Raw genomic sequence first — 18541 nt, forward strand, 5'->3', positions numbered from 1 at the left:
TCTTGTTTGCGTGTCTATTTTGTTATGTTGTTTTATGCGCGGTAGATTTTGTCGTGCTGTTTTGTGCAGGTCTTGTGTTGTGCGTGCAGACGTTGTGTGTTGTTTCTGCTGTGTGTGTGCAGGTTCTGTCGTGCGTGTACATGTGTAGATTCCGGGGTGGTGGCAGTGTTGGGGGGAAGGTTTCCACGGCTACCCCTCCCCGCATCCCGCAGTCACCTCCTTATGCTTGTTTGTCACACGGTCACACCAACAGGGCCCGGGGTTCCACCGCGTTCCCGGAGCCACCCTTCCAGCCCCGGCTGCGCGGCAGGCCTGCCCCAGGCCGCATGCAGGGCCTTCCCCTCCCCATCACTGCGATTCACTTGTCCCCTTGGGCGTGCAGCTCTTGTCTCCTGAGCCCCTTGCTCCCGCGTTCTTGGTTTATTCCTTCCACCTGGGGAGCGCGTTTGCCCGGTTTCCTTGGAGTGGTGCCTGGGAGGACTAGCCCTGTCCGCACACGTCTTCGTGCTCATCTCACACCACGGCTGGTTTGCTGGCCACACGGTCGACTTCACACAGATCACTGAGAGCTGGACCCCATCGTCCTCCGGCTTCCACTGTTAAGCCACCTGAGGGGTCTGCCATCTTTCCACCAGGCAAACCTTTTCCCGTGACTCCCTACCCCCAGACCTTTTAGAGTGTTTGTTTTAGCTCCCGTGATCAGGGCCAGCTTCGGTGACAAGCACTGGTGGGCCCTTTGACCTGGCACCATGTCCTTCAGCCTGAAGATTTTCTTGTATTATTTCTTTTATAATTTCTTCTCTTCTCTCTTTCCAAACCTCTTAGTTTTGTCAAAGATGACACCTATATTTCTGATTTCCACATCTGGTTCTTTAAGGAGGGGCTTCTGAGCAAAGAAGGGAGAGAGAGGTCTGCTTCCTGCCATCCTAAAGATGGAACCTGAGGGCGTGCTGACCATCTCAGGCTGATTTGGGCTCTCCAACGAAGTCATCTTTTTGCTTAACAAAAAGGGCAGGTGGTAAGCCCTGATCCTTACTTCACAATGGGCCTTGTGTGACAGACAAGCTACTTGAAAGCCAGGTGCCCCTGGGAGCTTTGCTGGTGAAAAGAGCCTCATACGTTCCCAGTGTAGGGCTGGAGCACTGCCTGGGGAAGAAGTGGAAAGGACCCAGAGGGACGCCAGGGGACGGAGACCACGGGGCCCGTGAACAGAATGGAAGTGGCCTGATCAGAACAAGGATGTCATAAGCCTCGTGACTAATGTGGCCTTAAAACCACATTTATGCTTTTGGTCACAATAAAATGCAAACTTACTATAACTAATTAGCATATATATTTTTTAAACTTACAAAGGGCCAGAGGCCTTGAGAGTTACAAGACACTCAGAACACTCCTCAAAGACAGACCCTTTGTCTGGCAGGTGAGGTCCCTTCTTCCCAGAGAAGTGACAGTCCTGCCACATGACCCCACAAAGGCCTCTCGCAGGCCCCTAGCAGGAATCATGATTTAAGGACACTCAACTCTGCAGCCGCCTCAAGGGCAGAGGATATTTAATAAGGGTTTTCTGAGGAGACTTGCAATATGTCGGCGCTTGCTGGAAGCTATAAGTTGGAGACACAGACCGCGCTGAGCATCGAAGTCGATCGGAGCCGACAACACACGGCCCGTCTCAGGTGAAGAACGGCCTCAGCTCTGAGACCTCCAAGCTCCGGTTCTGTGTAGGTCTGTGGCAATATGACCCCACAGGCTCTGGAAGGCTCAAGGGGAAGATCCAGAGTTGGGCTTCTTCAGATTTTATTAGGACCAGAGGCCCCAACAGGCCTCGATTAGCACCTGCCCTGCCTCCCAGGGGGGCAGCCCCAGGGTTCCTCTCTCCACATGGTCCACGACCACTTCCCAGCCTCCGCGCCCCCTTCCTCTTGTTGCCTCTTCCAGAAACACTCTCTCTCCCTCTGTGAAACTCCTACCTCATCTTTAAGACCTGATCCGAATGGCCCTCCTCTCTGAAGCACTCTTGGCCACACCTGTCACACGCCACACCCACTTCTCCCCGGGGAGGCCAAGGCCACCTGCGCCTCCCTCAGTCTGAGTCACACCTGGAATTATTCACGCCAGCCTCCAACAGAGCTCACTCAGACAACAAATAATGTTTCCTTAACATCACCTCCCCCATGGCTTCCTCACCTCCTGTCTCTCTCGAATGGGAGGATCCGCCCCCACCCCTCCACCAGAGCACACCAGTCAAGTGGCCTTCCAGCTGGTCAGGCCAACCCTCCACCAGCCCTGGGCCCTGGCAGTGCCCCACAGGCAGGCCCACCCTCCCTCCCTCTGGACACCCTTTCTTCTGCGGTCTCCCAGTCTTCCCTCTGTCACTGGATGTGCCTCCCTCAGCCCCCTCCCCCTCCCATCCCCCATCCACACATGACCCACAGTGGGGTAGCCTAGGCCGGCTCCTGGGTTCTCTCTCCCTCTGGACCCAGCACTGCCCCCCAGGGCACCTCCCCGGCCTGCACCCCTGCTCCAGCCCTCCCCAGGCCCCTGACCCCACCCCACGCCTGGTTACTTCCTGCACTTCTGCTGACAGCTCAAACTGCTCCTCCTGAGTTTAAACAGCTGCAAGGGATGTAATTCCCAGCATATCATAAATATTGATTTCTTAAAATAAAACTGTTGTGTCACTCTTCTAAACATGTCTACCGGGATCCAAGCCCTTCACTGGTACCCACTGCCCTCTATTTCCAAAGTACGGGCACCAGCTCCACCGTCAGGAGGGTCACAGCCTTCTCTCCCTCCGATCCTGTCTCCACGGCTGCACGTGTGAAACCCGATGTTACACATTCGTGCCTGGAACGACTCGACTGATCCCACCACAGCTACACACATACATCAGATGAGTCTTGATTCTCTGGGCCCATGAGGCTGTGCTATTTTCTTCCGGATTGAGTTGTCATTGCAATAGATGGAACCCCACTGATTGAAACAGAAACACGGCGGCGCACGCTTTGGGAAACGGCTGTCTAACAGAAGCTGTGTTGATGGAGGCAGGGAGGCTCTCCCCAGTCGGTCCACCCAGGACGGACTAACGTTCAGCTCGGCTCCTAGCCTTCGGTTTTATAACGTGAATGTGGGAAACTGCTGCACGGACAAGTAGATGGGGATGGAAGAGCTCTGCTCCTGCAGCATCGCTCACAGCCACTTGTCAAGGACCACCACAAACGCCCACGGGCCCCTCCTCCTCCGTCAGCACACGACGCCTTCTATCCACTGACCGTGCAAGGTCTGCTGCCCACAGTTGGGGTCACTCCGCTGACACCCCCACATGTGTTGGGACCCGGAGGTTTCCCATACTGAGCGCCATGGCCCACACCAACACTGGGGACGGGGGTCACTGGCTCCTGGACGGCAGGAGGCGGGACCCTTTCCTAGGATACGCCATTTGATGAGACCATCTAGGGAAGGTGAGGGCCCTGGACCCCAGGCAAGGGTCTCCCCCACCCCAGAGGATGCTGGTCCACAGGGCCCTGATTCCCCCTCTCACCCCGGCAACCTGCACACCTGCCATCTGCACCTCAGTAAATGGCACCTCTTGTCACCCAGCACACATTTCCCAGCCAAAACAGCAGCAAGGCCTGCCTCGCTCTAGAAATACGCTTTGTCCTGACTCCTCATTTCCCCTTCTGCCCCGACCTTATTTCTACTGTCTTGTTGGGCCTGGATTTCCCATGCAGCAGGCACTGGATCATCTCTAAAAAGACACAGATCCTGTCCCACTCCTGTCCAAGCCCCCAGCGGCATCCACCTGGCACTCAGGATAAACTCTGGATGGTGGACAGCCTGTGCTGCCCTTGGTGCACAGAGCTTATTCCCACCCCAGGGCCTTTGCACTTGCCATTTGTCTGCCTGTAACACCCGCACCCAAGATCTCCACTGAGCACCTCATAGCACTGGTCTCCATTCAGATGTCCCCTGCTTAGACCTTTCTAGTCTCAACTGCCCAAGTGTGCCCACCCCTATCCACACTGCAGCCTCCACCTGCTGCCCTTCCTTCTTTCTTGTCCATGATCTAGCCACTGTCTACCTAACATAGTTTTATCGTGTATTATCTGCACCTCCCTCCCTCCAGAACATCACGGCCACCACCCAGGGCCTTCTTTCTTGTTCTCTGCAGTGCTGGGCACATGATAGGCGCCCAGTGAATAAATGTTTGTTGAATGAATAAATACATACATTCATGAACTGTTTGAGGCAAACTGGACAGGCGTCACCCACATTTCACAAATGTGAAAAGGAGGCTGAGAAAGCATTTACGTCACTGCTTACAATCTCAACCGCTGAAATCATGTGTAAGAAACAGCTGCCTGAAACTTCCCTGAAATCTGAAAAATGGGCAGAGTGTTCCTTCCATGGCCTTCTACACAGATAATGTTAGAAGAAGGATCCACAAGAGATCTATCCTAAGCTAACAGATTCCTCCCAAATATAATTATTCCAAGAAAAGCTATTAGTCTTGCAATTTGGGTTGATTTCTTAATTTATTTATTTGTCTTCTGGAACAAATACTCCTGCTTCGCAAATCGAACATGCTATTATATTGTTTGTTGGCAACTTGTCTGCAAAAGTACGAATCAAAGATCTCAAGGGAAGAAAACTCTATAAAGGATAAATTTTACTGTTTTTCCCTTTCGAAACCCAAACTATAGTTCTGTTTCACAGCCATTCACCATAAGGTGGTGATGTCAGGAAATCCAGAGAAGCAGAGTGGAGCAGGGAAAATGTGGAGAATGTGAAAATGCCCAGGTTTGAAACAAAACAGGGTGGCGGTGTGCGTGCATTGTGCAGGAGGGGGCACCTCACTTAGAAACACAGTGTCTACATGGTTGCACGTTCCAGGGAGAGTTCTCATCGTTGCCTTTAAGGTTTATCACCAAGCCAGTTGCTCATTTACTTTTCATCCTTAAAAATATCTCCAGGAACCAAGCTGGGTTCTCCAAATTTATCTGGTGAGTCCGGATTTTATGAGAGTGGCTTAAGCCAGCGAGGTTTTTGTGCGTTGGCAGCTATAAATACATGCACCGGTCCACTGCACCGGTCCACTGTCTCTGAGCACACACTTGTTTCTACCATTTTAATCTACCCCTGGGGGGGGGGGGGGTGTGCAATTTCTGAGCATTTGTGGAAAAAACCTCATCCGCTACCTTAACAACTTCATAAGGGTAAACGTAATAACCATAACTAGCAGGTAGGTGGATGTCTCCATAATGAGTTTTCACTTGCCTTCTCAAAGCTGGCCCTCACCGCGAGCACCTGTCCCTCTCGCCAGAGGCCACATGACCAACTTGTCCACCTGTCCGCGCCGCGGCCAGGCCAGACCTCACCTGTGGCCCGCGCGCCCCTTCCCAGCCACCCACCCCCCCGAGGGCGGGCACATGTCACCTGTCCACGGATTTGACTACTTGCCCTGTGCCACCCAAGGGTTTACAGAAACAGGGCGGAGGGTGCTCTTGGAGGGGGCCTGGGGAGCCCCATCGGCCAGACTCCGGGGGTCTGCCTTCCCATCCGCGGGGGACCCTCCCCGTGCGCCCCCGGGCTCTGTGCCCGAGGACGGGGGAGAGCGACATCACAAGGGACCGTCGGCAGCGAAGGCGCCCAGGGGCGGGGGCGGGGGCGGGGGCGGGGGCCGGGGCCGGGGGCGGAGGAGCCCCCACGCCGCGCCCACGGGCGAGCGCGGCCCCGCACCCCGCGCCCCGGGCCCCGCGCTGGCCGGCGGGCGGCGGGCGGTGGGCGCGGGCCCGGAGCGCCCGGGCCGCGGGGCCGGCGGCGGGGCCGGCGGGCGGGCGGCGCGCAGGGCGATCCCGGAGCGGCTCCGGGAAATCCAGCCGGGTTTTGACTCCGATCGCCCGCGGTGCCCGCAGCCGGCGAATGTAACAAAGAACAGTCGGCATGGCGGCTGGACCGGGGCGGGCGGCGGGCGGCCGGGCGGGGCGGGGGCGGCGGGCCGCGCGGGGCGCGGGGGCGGCGGGCGCGGGCCGGGCCGGGGGCGCGCGCGGGGGCGGGCGGCGGGCGCGGGGCCCCGGGCTGTACCTGCCTTTGGAATGTGCAGAGCGGGATCGGATCCGGACTCCGGGTTGCGATCCGCTCCGGAAACTGCGCAGCACCGGAAGCCGGGGGGCGGCGGCGGGGCATTGTGGGAGTTGTAGTCCTGGCGGGGTGGGGGGAGCGGGCGGCGTGGACGGGGGGAGCGGGAGAGCGGGTGGCGTGGACCGTGGAGCGGGAGCGCAGGCGGTGTGGACGGGGGCAAGCGGGCGGCGCGGACCAGGCAGTAGGAGAGCGGGCGGCGTGGACGGGGGCGACGGGGGCCCTTGGAGCGGGAGCGCAGGCGATGTGGATGGGGGCAAGCGGGCGGCGTGGACCAGGGAGTAGGAAAGCGGGCAACGTGGACGGGAGAGCGGGCGGCCTGGACTGGAGGTGGGCAGCCTGGACTGGGGAGTGGGATAGTGGGCGGTGTGGACCCGAGAGTGGGTGAGCGAGCGTCGTGGACAGGAGAGAGGCAGGGCGCGGGCAGTGTGGACGGGGGGCGGAGGGGGCGACGAGGCGTGGACGGGGAGTGGGTGGCTTGGACAGGGGAGCGGACGGAGTAGACGGGGAGTAGGCGGCGTGGACGGAGAGCGGGCGGTATGGACAGGGGCGCAGGGTAAGCGGGCGGCGTGGATCCGGATTCCCCCGGAGAAGCGGGCGTTCCGGACCCCCTTTCTCCGTGCCAGAGGGGGTGTCTAGCGGCCACGCGCTGCCCCTTTCCTGGTGGCGCGGCCAGTCTGGCGACCCCGACGGCCACGTGCGGGTAGCTCACAGGGCCCATTACCTTCCTTCTGGCGGCTCCGTCGAGCCCTAATTTCTCTTGGGGGGGTTAGGTGGGGGAGGGGGTCGAATTTTTCCTGAAATTGGGTCAGAGGTTTGCTGCCCGATCATAATAATTCCTGGATGTAGCCGTTGGGCTCCTGCCACTCTTGGCCATCCGTCTGGTCGGCTCGATGAACGCTTCTAAGCGCTTAGTCCGACCCCCACCAAGTAGACGGAGGTCGGGCACCCGCCGGGAGTGACAGACCCGGGCGTTTGAATCCAGGCGGAGTGGGCTTCTGAAATCCGCGCCTTAACCTCCAGCGACGCTGCTGTGTGGAAAGTTCGGGAAATGCCAACGGGTGGCAAAATTGAGTCTAGACTTCTGCCTGCCACTGAGTGTTTCTGCCTCCTCCCCACCTCCCACATCCTGGTGTCCTGTGGCGCCTCCATCAAATAAATGACGGTCAGCCCCCTCCATGCGATGTCCGTGCAGTTACAAAATAGTAGAAATAGAAGGCACTGGAGGGGTGGTTTGATCTAGTCCTGTCCTCAGATTCCGAGAAGTAAGCTGTCCTGTTCATTCCTGCCTGCAAAAACCTCCATTAATAAAGCCAAGGAGAGGTGATGAACTGGCGGGGAAATGATTTGAAATTGATATCCGAGAGGCCTGTTTTCCTCATATACGTGAAGCTCTTCAGAATCAGTAAGAAAAAGACAAATAACCCAATGCAAACAAACGGAGTCCATGGACAGTTCACAGAAAAGAAAATACAGTGACTCCTAAGCCTAGGAGGAGCTGTTCGACTGTACTGTAATGAGAGAGAAAGCAAAATTGCAGCGAGATAATTTTTATTACATTAGCAAAGATTTTTTTTAAAGTTGAATAGCATTTTTTTGGAAGAGACTGTAGAAAACCAGCTGCCTCATCCTTTCCTAGTGGGAGAATGAATTGGATTGCCTCCACTGGGGCCATTTGTTAGTATCCAGAGAAATTCTAAATGCACGCAGCTTTTGGCCCAGCAGTCCCACATGCAGGAAGTTATGCTACAGCCGGACTCACTTGTATGAATTGGCGTATGTATGGGAGAGCACGTCCCTCGGGCGGGAGGCTGAGCTGCCAGAGAAGGAGCATGGGGTGTGTTGTTCCCTGGGCCTCATTTGTCTGCCCTCCCTAACATTCTGCAGGGCTTCCCGGTTGCGATTACAGGAGGTCTGAACCACAACCTTCCAGAACTTTCTTGATCATCTCACTTGTGCCCCCTCACCTCTGCCCTGCTTGGACCCCACCCAGCCTGCCTTCTGCTCCTCAGACACATTCTTGAGATCTTCTGTACTCGTTCCGTCTTCCCTGGAACTCTTTCCCAGGGTTTTCCACCACCATCTTTTCATCCTTCAGGTCTTTGCTGAAATGTACCCCAACTCTCAAGAGCCCTTAGGCGGACAACTACAGCTAGTGTGCATCCCCCCCCATTTACACACCCACCTTCTAGTGACATCACTCACAATTTCAAATGTCCAGACAGCTGGTTCCCTGGGCCTCTGCGCACTATCGGGACCAGCATACATCAACAAAAGCAGGCTGTCTACAGAAAAAAGTGACAGGGCACAGCGAGAGCACAGAATACTAGACAGAAGGACAAAGACAGAAAGGAGACAGAAGACCTCCACCCAGCTGAGGCCGTTTCTTAGAGTGATAAGGGCAGCACGGGGCTGGGCTTCTGCTCACAGTGGTCATCTCGGCTGCAAGGGAATTCTCAGCGTGAGCAGTGTGGATGCCTTCGACGAAGCCTGGAAATAATTTCTTTCAAGGCAGATTTATATCCAAAATTCTAAATTAAAAAAAGTTTTGCTTAAAGTGTCAAATTCTCATTGGTAACAACTAATGCAATGTACAATCTTTGAACTCTGGGTGGAAAAAATGAAAAGCCAACTACAAAAGGTGTTATTGGGGCAACTAGGGCAATTTGAATATGGATTGTGATCCTGGAAAATAGCATTGCATTGATGTTGACTTCCCCAGGCGTGATGATTATACTGAAGGTATGATATGAAGATGCATGGTTCTTAGAAAATGTGTCCTGAAGAATGTAGGGTGAGTCATCATGATGTTGCCAACAACAATGGGTTATTCTGTAGGTGTGAAATTTTAAGAAATAAGTTGGGGAATTTAAAAACCCATAAACAGAGAAGAGCTTCCATTGTTATCAATGGATTTTCCTAAGAACACAGTATTCTGCCTGAACAGAGACTAGCTGTGGTGTTAAGATGCCATCACTCCACCGTGTGGCCCCAGTGGGGTGAGGCGCTCAGCCCTGACTGTGGCCTGCCTTACACAGGTGCTTTCCCACGGACATGCCTCATCAGCTCTGGTTTTTTGTTAATTATCAAACTCCTTTAATACCGGACATTGTGGACGTACATATCCTCAGCCATTTCTCTACACCACCTCTCACTTTTGTTCTCAATCTGGCTACTTTTTCCCATCTAGATACAGAGAAGTCTAATGAGCAAAAATTTAATTCCTACTATGTGCAAAGCATGTCATCTCACTATATTATTCTCATCCATAACCGGGAGCATTAAAGCTCAGAAAAGACCACATAAGGCCACAAGTCCTCGGTCTCTCCATTTGACACAAGGTAGTGAAGACTCCTGGCTATGAGCATGGATTCTCCAGCCAGACAGCCTGGGCTCACATTCTGGTTCTGCCACTTATCAGCTGTGTGATCTTGGGCAAGTTATTTAACCTCTCTGTGCCTCAGTTTCCTAATCTGTAAGGCTGAGCCAGAGCATAACTCATGGGGTTGTTTCAAAGAATATCGGAGTCAATACATGTCAAACCCTTTGAAAAATTCCTGGCACGTAGAAAGCGCTCAATTAGTATGACTATTATCACTGTGATCTCAAGTCTTTCTCTCGTATTTCTCTGAGATACTAAGCAGCCCGAGGCACCTAAGCATCCAACTTTATAAATATTGGCATCAATATAATCGATAGTTTTGGATGCATGGCCCATGCAGGGCGCAACTTGGCGATTTGCGTTGTGGACGGTCACGGAGCAGAGCCGAGGTGAGCTGTGGTCCACACGTGAAAGTTGATGCGTGTAGGTCACGTGGGAAGAGGGTCTGAGCTGGCAGCTTTCTCTCCAGAGAGGGCACGGCGCCGGGTTATCCATCCTGTGCTCAGCCCTCTGTGCTGAGCGATCCCCCTTTTCTTTTTTATAAACTGTTTATTGACATAAACACACAGCACCCTGTGTTTGTAGGGGTGACCGGGGTCAGAAAGAGCATGTTGCCATATGCGCCCCCCCCTCTGCCAGGTGCTGTCCCCCACCCTGGGCCCTGAGTAGTTGGGTGGGGTGGGTGTGAGCAGCTGTCCTGTATGTGCTTATATAAGGTTATCAGCTCATGTCTGTCAGGTGGGCACTGTCCCGAGTCCAGGGGACACATGCACTTACATTCTCGCCATGGGGCAAGCGTGGGAGAGGGTGATGTGGACTGAGTGACAGGACTGAAGGATGCTGACCATTAGAAGTGCCCTGGGTCATCCCTGGGGGCCGAAGCCCCTGCATGGAGAAGGCAGGGTCTGAGTTTGGTTAGATCATTAGAATAGGAGGGGTGTATGCTGGGGGCGAGCAGAATGACTGCGGGTAGCCGAAGTGGGTTAATCTGGGCGGTGTAGATGGGATTGGCAAGGACCCCGCGTCCACTTGGAGGTCACCAGCAGGAGATCAGGTAAGGAAAGCTGCTAGATTAGGACCAGTTTGGCCTTCCAGCAAGTCCGTCCAGTCTCCTCCTGGACAGTCAGCCCGAAGTGGACCCCAGGCCACACAGGAAGCAGCCGCTCAATCCCGGCCCCGGGGCAACTCAGTCCCAAACGAGACGCAGTGCCATCGCCCCCTTGCCACATCCAGAGCTGAGGATCCGGAATCCGAGCCCCTCCAACGGCTGGGGCTTTCCACGGGTGGACTCTCCCTCGGAAATGCAAAGCTGGCAGTCACTCTGGGCTCCCCGTGACCGCTCTCCACCGGAGGGGGCTGGCGGAAGGGTTAGGGCAGTGGGGGTGAGGGGCTGGGGCGGACTGGTAATCCCCCCGGTGCACCCGTTCTGCAGCCGCTCCCATGCTCGGGCACAGCAAGGGGGTGATGACCAGGAAGGAGACGAGATGCCTGTAGAGGTTGTGCAGGACACGTCCGTGTGCCGCTCCAGACCCCGTTGCCCTGTCCCCACCCAGTAACCACGAGGCTGGTGCAGGATCCTCTGACCCCACGAGGGAGCCCACTCTGCACCCACCCATGGGCCACCTCTGCGCCAGGTGTTGCCAACAGGGGTGGACGGATGGTTAAAAGCTTTGCCCCCAAGGGGACGGTGCTCCTCAGAAAGTCCCTGGGGATCAAGCAGGTTCAGACTGCCGCCTTGTGCCGGCTTTTGCTCCTGGGGGACCCAGACCAAGCAGGCCCTGACCGGTAGCACCCAGTTCACCGTGACCTGCAAGTTCACTGGAATCATTGACTTTCTAGTAAGTGATTTTAGCCCCAGGCCTAAAACAGGATGCTCAGCAACTTAAAACTCGTGAAGAAGGATGTTAGGAGGAAGGTCCTTCGCCAAGAAACCAGCAAGAGGAAGCCTCTTCTTCCGTGGCAGCTGGCCATGATGGTCACATGCAGTGTGAAAGACAGTGACTCCGAGACCCTCAGAGAAGACTCGGGACTTTTGGGCCCCACAGGACTCAGCAGAAACAACTCAGTGTTTAGTGTTCCATGTGCACATTTATTTATTTCCAAGACCGCTCATGTTCCAGCCACATCGTCTCGCAGGACTGTCATGTTTTAAAGTGCTACTGAGGAGTACAATCATTGTCGTGTAAATTCATCACCACACTGGCCATCAAGCCAAACCTTTCCGCAGACCTGGGAAACCCTTTATTGTCTTCTTTTTTTTACATGTAGCTTTGATGTGACCTGAGGAAAGAAAAGCTACACGCGTAAATTAAAAATGGTCCATTCCCGACCCTTTGGAAGCTGGGTGCACGGGCAGGTGAGCATATTCCAAGTGGCTCCTCGTACGGAAGCAGGAATGGATGGTAAAGCAAAGGGAGCAGAGGGAACCTGAGTTTGCTTTGCAGGATTCAGCAGTTCTGGCAACCCGAGCTGCTCGCTTTGGTAGTCACGCCTCGGCAGATCTGGGGCAATGGAGAGGGGGCCTGGCATCAGATCGGCCAGTGCCGAGACCTGCTTCCCATCTGGTAGAGAGAGATGTTCTGACTTCCAGCATCCACCAATCATGCTCTGAGTTTTCAAGACCAAGAGCCATGAGATTATTACTCAGAAAACACCTGCATTTGGTGGCAACAATGTTAAGTTAATCTTTCCCTTTCTGCTCAAGAAGAAAATGAGCAACTCTCTTCTCTAGATGTGGCCAGTAAAACGCATCAAAAACCTGGACAGGCACCTAATTTGTGACTGGTGGGCAGCGACTGGCCAGGTGGCCATCGGGGGAAGCCAGGGCTGGTTTCCAACTTAAACTTGAGACTTGATTTAAATAAAGTGCTCTGTCTAAACCTTCGTCCTCAAAGCAGGTTTCAGCTGGAAACATGAGATCGCTACTTTTGTTATTGCTACATTAAAACACATACAAGTAAAGCTCCATTTCATTCCTCCACAGATAGCACGGGCACATCCTTACACAGAGCACAGGGGCGTGTTGCCAGCTCATTAAATAAAGCCAATCTAAGCACCTGGGTCCAGACATACGGACGCACATTAATACTAGTGTTCATGGGGAATCGCTTTTAAAATACCACTCTGCAAAAATTTCATCCAGACAAAAAAAACAAAAGCCCGCAAGCCACTCTGGCTTGCAGAAAAGCGAAGAGAATAAGGTGATTTACAAATTAGTATGTTCAGTACTTGGTGTCTCATCTTAATTGATGTTTAACCTTAATGACCTTACGTTAACATAAATACCTTATACCATTCAAAAAAACCTGGATAAACAGCTTGGAGAAGCAGCATTCACAGTATCAATACAGCCCGTTTCCTCACGGTGTAACCCGGACACCGTCCTTCTGTTTCCATTTTCTCGTTAAACTCCCTGCTACGTTAGTGTCTTCGTCCTCCATAACTTCAGAACAGGCCGTCAGATGGAGACAAAGTGTGTGTGTCTTGAGGATGGGCTCCCGGGTCTTACTCAAATGTGCAGGGGTCTTGGGTGTACCCAACAGACACAAAGGTCTCCTGCACGACACTGTACCTCCCACGTTAATTCACTTGCTTCACCCACTCGGGACAGACGCAGCCCACCTGACGCTTCCCCAGGCCCCTGAAGAGGATTCAAGTCACGAGGAAGTTGAGAAAGCAGAGCCCTTGACGAAGGGATCCCCCAGTGAACAGAATGCTCGTGGGGTAATCTGGGAATGGGGATGGCTAAAGCCTTTTTTTTGGAGAGCAAGAAAGCTCAGCCGAAAACTCTGATACCCTCACACCTGAATAAACTGAGTCCATCTGAATTTCAAAAGCAAACAAAAAAACTCTACTAAAAACTCCTGATGAGGGTCTGCAATTCTGACAGATGCTATCCTCTTAGAATTCATTCTTGAATGCCACAAGTTCTGCCTGTCATAAGAAAGAGCAGTCATCCTTTCAGGAAAACTAAACATTAAGTGACCGCTCATTCCAAAAAGACTAGCAGCGATGGCTAACCCATGGGGACTGACTTAGTATTCATATATTTTGGAAGGCCAGGTGCTATTTTACAATGATTTAAATTGGAATATAATCTTTAAAAACAAAGCATGGCAAAAAAATCATCTTAATTTTACAGTCACTAGATAATTTCTGGGACATCTAAGAATTTTTAAGCGTGCATTTTAAAGTAAAACTCTTAATCTCTCCCTCAAAAAAAAAATAAAAAGGAATGGGAAAAATTCTATAATTTTGGTTTTTATAAAGGCTTTTGCTCATCAATGGCTCCATGACTCCTGAAGTATATGTTTAAGGATTAACGAAAACACCTGTAGGAAGGAGGCCACCCAATTTCACGTCCGTGAATGAAGTCGTTTTCATAATAGCCTTGTAAATCTTATTGGAGGAAAACAAATCTTACTAAACTGTGCAAACTTTTCATCCCAATGACAATTGCACTTTAAGAAGCACGCCTCCTGGAAGGGGCAGATTCAGGAGGAGTGGACCAATGTGGAAACTGTGAACAAAACTAAGTGGAAGGTAGCTGGAAAGATACATAGGGGTATTAAAATTTTGTGCCAAGCTTATAATGTCTTCCACTGGAAATCAAAACAAGGGCGCCCCAAAATGTGTCCAGCACTGTGCACAGTAGAATCCTGAAGAGCTCATAAAAGGAATTTGATGCAAGACTGGCCCATTGGTTATGTCACTTCCATTCCTAAGACTCACACCTGAGACATAAAATAATTTCCTCTTTTGCCATAAGAGAACTTTGTTTCAGCTACTGGCAATATTTGGCAAACCAATCTCAGACTAAAGAAAAACCACACGTGTGTGGTCACCATGTTCTATTAGCGGTCACTTATTGCTCCTAATGTCATCGGAGGGGCTCGCTGCCCTGTTGTTGCGCAAGGATGCCAGACTGGACAAAAGAGATCCGTGGGTTGACTGCTCATTGGTATTATTAGAGCTTTTGACACTATCGAGAAAAATGTAAAAACCACGTAAGAATTTATATATCTCCCACTTGCAAATAGGCTCAAAGTAAACTTAGAAAAGTGTTCAGCATAATATGCATAGGATATATTTAGTATTTGCATAATTTTTCAAGTTATATGGCTAATACCAAAGGCAAGTGTCTTCCTACATTTGTCATAGTGTTTCCATTCCTATCGCAATTTCTCTAATTGCCAAAAATCCTGCCTATGCTCCACCTCTCTCTACTCAGGGCCAGCTGCACTTTTTGATGGGGAGCGGCCCGTTCCGAGAGGGTACTCATCCATTCTGTTCACAGTGACAGCACAGAGGGATGCCTTCCCTTGGTGATGTGGTCCAGGCATGGACCCAAAATAACACCTGTTGGAGCACAGAGTGGGTAAAGTTAGGTCCCCCAAACCTGCCCCACTCACAGTCCATTACAGTACGTCTTTGAGTTCATCCTGTAAATATCACTGTAATATCTAACTTCAACTCTTACATTTGAGCACAGCCCAATGGGCGGACCATTGGGTCTCCTTTGGCATCTGGAGGCAAATCAAGCTTTGTCGGTTCTCTCTGGGGGAAACCTCCTGGCTGGAGACTCAGATTTTTTCTCCCCTTTAAAGGATAAAATTGTCAGGCAAAACCCAGTTCGGCAAGGCAGGCCATGCGACAGCTCACTGGCCCTCTGGCTCTGTCCTGGCAGGTAGCTAGGTTGGGTCCACGTCTCACAGCGTCAAGGTGAAGAGGCTGCTGACGGTGGCCCTACGCACAGGGGTCTGGGGGAGCGCCGTTCATGGTGCTCTTGCTTCTGTGCCTGGAGAGCAGCTTCTTGTTCAGGATCCTGGTGAGCGTCGCCCCCTTCCTCCGGGCCCCCTCAGGCTGCTGCAGGAACATGAGATCGTTGTGCGACTGGCTCATCCCGGGGTCTTTCTGCTGATGCCGCCGGCGGAAGAACAGCTTTGCGCCTTTCCTTAAAATCCCCCCTGGGAGAACAAAGCACAGGCCGGTCAGGTGGGCTGTGGCTGCAACACTGGGGTGACTACTCCAAGTGGAAATGGGAAGAAGGACGTTCGAATGACTAACAAAAAGCAGCATATTACGTCAGTGTGCTGCTGCTATTTGCATGAGCAAAACAGCTGGGATCTAGAGTTTTCAAGATGAAATGGAGAGATTATGGAAGTTGAAGCACTGAGCTGGACTACCATTTGCCATCCACGCCCAGGGCAGGGATTTCTCTCTCTGACGTCCTGGTCAAACCAGATGGCGGCAGGCTGTCCCCACCTTGGGCCCCTGGGGTCCCCTGAGCCCCACCGGCTCCCCTTCATTAGGAAGGGCATAAATGTCAAAGCAGTACCATGTGCCCCAGAAAGGATGGTCATGCTATCAAAACCAAGTTAAGGACCCTGAGAACAATGGTATTCACTTTCTTAGGGAAGTTAAATAATATTCGTTCTTTGGGGAGTAAGGTTTTTTTTTTATAACTCCAGATCCTATCGTATATATATCAGGCTAAGTCGTAGGAAATGTCTGTTCCTTGATCATTTTTGACCTACAAAACCTCAACCTTCTGTACAGTTCGACCCATCTGTATACGATGTTGAAACCGGCTCAACACGAGGTTGACATAGGGAAGCCCTATTGTAGACAATAGACCATGTTGTAACTTTGACCTCTGACTAACTAACCCAGCTGGATCTGCACCCTCCAGGAGACTCCCTGCTCTGTAGATTTTATGACCCCTGCAAATGCATATACCTCCCAGCTGTGATAAGATGATAACTTCGTTCTTTTGAGTTCCTTAGGAATGTGATGACCCCCGAACAGAGAGTCTATGCAGATAGCCCCCATCAATGACAATTGAAAGATCTGGTGTGGCAACTCCCAGTCCGAAACACCAGAGGGTCAACACTGCTAACCCTCCCCCCGATAACCCACTGGCCTATATAACTGCTTCAAGATCTGTACCCTGCTTAAGATGGTTCTTTTGGACATTAATGGGCTGTCTTCCCTCTTGCTAGCAAGCCATCATAAAACGCCCTTTCTCTGCTCCCATCTTGCCTCTTGACAATTGGCTTTTGTCTCTCGGTGAGCAGATCGTGCCCTTTGTGTGGTAACAGTGTCAGGTCGTGGAATATGGAATATTAAGAAAAATTCGCAGCTGCAGCAACAATAATTTCAACAGCAAGGATTCCTTAAAGATCAAATGCAAGCTAACATGCAAGGGGCAGGAAGCCAGGGAGCCACTTACATCTTCACAGATTAGCGTACATCCCATTAACCAAGGCCCAGCACGGGCAGGGAGCCTGGCCAGCTAGGCTGCGAAACTCATTACCATTTCACGTAGGTGTTAATGACTTTGAAGGAAGACAGACCTGGCCATCGCCCTGCAGAGCTTTATCGCTAATTTGGAAATTCATTCTTTTCGTGATAGACACAAAGAACCATCCATGTTTATTCAAAGGGGAGGATGGAGAGCGTCAGTCGTTTTTCCACGTGAAATGCATGCCGACAACGGAGGGTCTGGTCCAGCCCCGCCTATGGACCTCTGAATGATCAACACTTGCCGGGGAAGAGCTCATGGCTGTGACCGTAAGAGGCTGACCCGGGTTTTAAGGATGAGCTTCTTGGTCCTGTTAGCGCTGCCCGGGCGGAGCAGCAGAACGCAAAGCTCGAGAGCTCCAAGGAAGGGACCGATGTAATCTGGTCAAAGCTGCCAAAAAGACTTTTTTTGTCATTTTCTCTTTGGATGTAATCAGGTAGCCTATTATGAAGATTCAGCAGGGCTTTTTTTTTTTCTTCTTTTACAATTATCTAAAGTTGGGAGGCATTTTTTTTTTTACAATTATCTAAAGTCGGGAGGCCGTGTGCAGGGGTTTAAGGATGGCTGGGAAGGAATGAAGCAGGAGGATGAGGATAAATGTAAGTGGCTTTTCTCTTGGCAGCAGGGCTCGTGTGCGACACCTGTGGGCCGTAAATGGCCGTTCCTGGAGCCATTTGGATCCCTGCAAGATGCAACGGATCAGGGAAAACCACCAGACAGGGTGTGTTATGACGCAGATCGCACCACCACGTGGACTTGACTGTGGAGTCTGGCCAGTGGGGTGGGTGCCGTGGGGCCCACCGGTTAATTACCCGGCATATCAGGTACCCCGGGCTCTCACACTGGACTAGAGGAGAGGAAGGAGGGCCCGAGGGACCCATTAGGTTCATCTGGACTGCTCTGATCCCACCCCCACCCCAACCTCCCCAGGGGGAACAGAAGCCTGGGGAGGGAGCCAACCAGTCCATCCCTGGGTCAGCTGGAGACCCAGAGACTTGGAGGCCAGCCCTACGAGGGCCTCTCCTGGAAGGCCCGTCTCCAAAGCCCGCTTCCTGTGTGTCCCTGAACTGGATGGAGCTGGGTCTGCGGTGTGAGCAGGGGTGGTGTTAGGGGTTGGATGGTGTCCTTCCAAAACTCATAAGATGGGATCCCAACCCCCAAGACCTCAGAGTGTGACCTGATTTAGGGGCAGGGTCTTTACACACGTAGTTAAGTTACAGTGAGATCACTGGGGTGGCCTCTGATCCAACATGACTGTGTCCTTACAAAAAGGGGAAATCTGGAACACAGGGAGAACACCCCGTGAAGGTGAAGGCAGAGACGGGGGTGGTGTTCTACAAGCCCAGGAACACCAAGGACTGCCAGCAAACCCCTAGACGCTAGGAGAGGCCCGGAACATTCTCCGTCACAGCCCTCAGAAGGGACCAGCCCTGCTGACACCAGGATCCTGGACTGGGAGGGAACAGATTTCTGCTGCTTAAACCCCCATCTGTGGTTCTTTATACGGCCACCCCAGGGATCTAAGACAGATGGGAAAGGCGAGGGGAGCGTTTGACGTAAGACGAGGGTCCTGGAATGGCCAGCCACACCTTCCTGTTCAGTCCTTGTTACCCTGGCATGCCGCGGAGAAGATCAGGAACAGAGGGGTGGATGGCAGAGCCCTGTTCTCAGCCCCGAGATGCGCCTGAGTCGGCCAGCAGCTTTTTAAAACTGCCGAAGCC

General features: G+C 52.6%; 2 protein-coding genes across 5 annotated transcripts in view; both read right to left on the minus strand.

Moving 5' to 3' along the window:
* PRDM15 (PR/SET domain 15) overlaps nucleotides 1-6195 on the minus strand; it is a 70984-nt gene extending 64789 nt beyond the window's left edge. For 2 of the 3 annotated variants that reach the window (XM_044750895.2, XM_044750893.2), the window contains exon 1: nucleotides 6082-6160. The gene's annotated coding sequence lies outside the window, so the exon portion shown is untranslated. Of the gene's footprint in view, nucleotides 1-6081 lie in introns of all 3 variants that reach the window. The other variant, XM_044750894.2, reaches the window with a different exon arrangement.
* Nucleotides 6196-11585: 5390 nt separating this feature from the next.
* C2CD2 (C2 calcium dependent domain containing 2) overlaps nucleotides 11586-18541 on the minus strand; it is a 54268-nt gene continuing 47312 nt past the window's right edge. For both annotated transcript variants that reach the window (XM_014839268.3, XM_044750784.2), the window contains one exon: nucleotides 11586-15483. In XM_014839268.3, coding sequence (XP_014694754.3) covers nucleotides 15263-15483 — 221 coding nt within the window. In that variant the 3' untranslated portion in view covers nucleotides 11586-15262. The remainder of the gene's footprint in view (nucleotides 15484-18541) is intronic.

The sequence above is a fragment of the Equus asinus genome, chromosome 18 (assembly GCF_041296235.1).
Source record: "Equus asinus isolate D_3611 breed Donkey chromosome 18, EquAss-T2T_v2, whole genome shotgun sequence".
Classification (NCBI taxonomy): domain Eukaryota; kingdom Metazoa; phylum Chordata; class Mammalia; order Perissodactyla; family Equidae; genus Equus; species Equus asinus.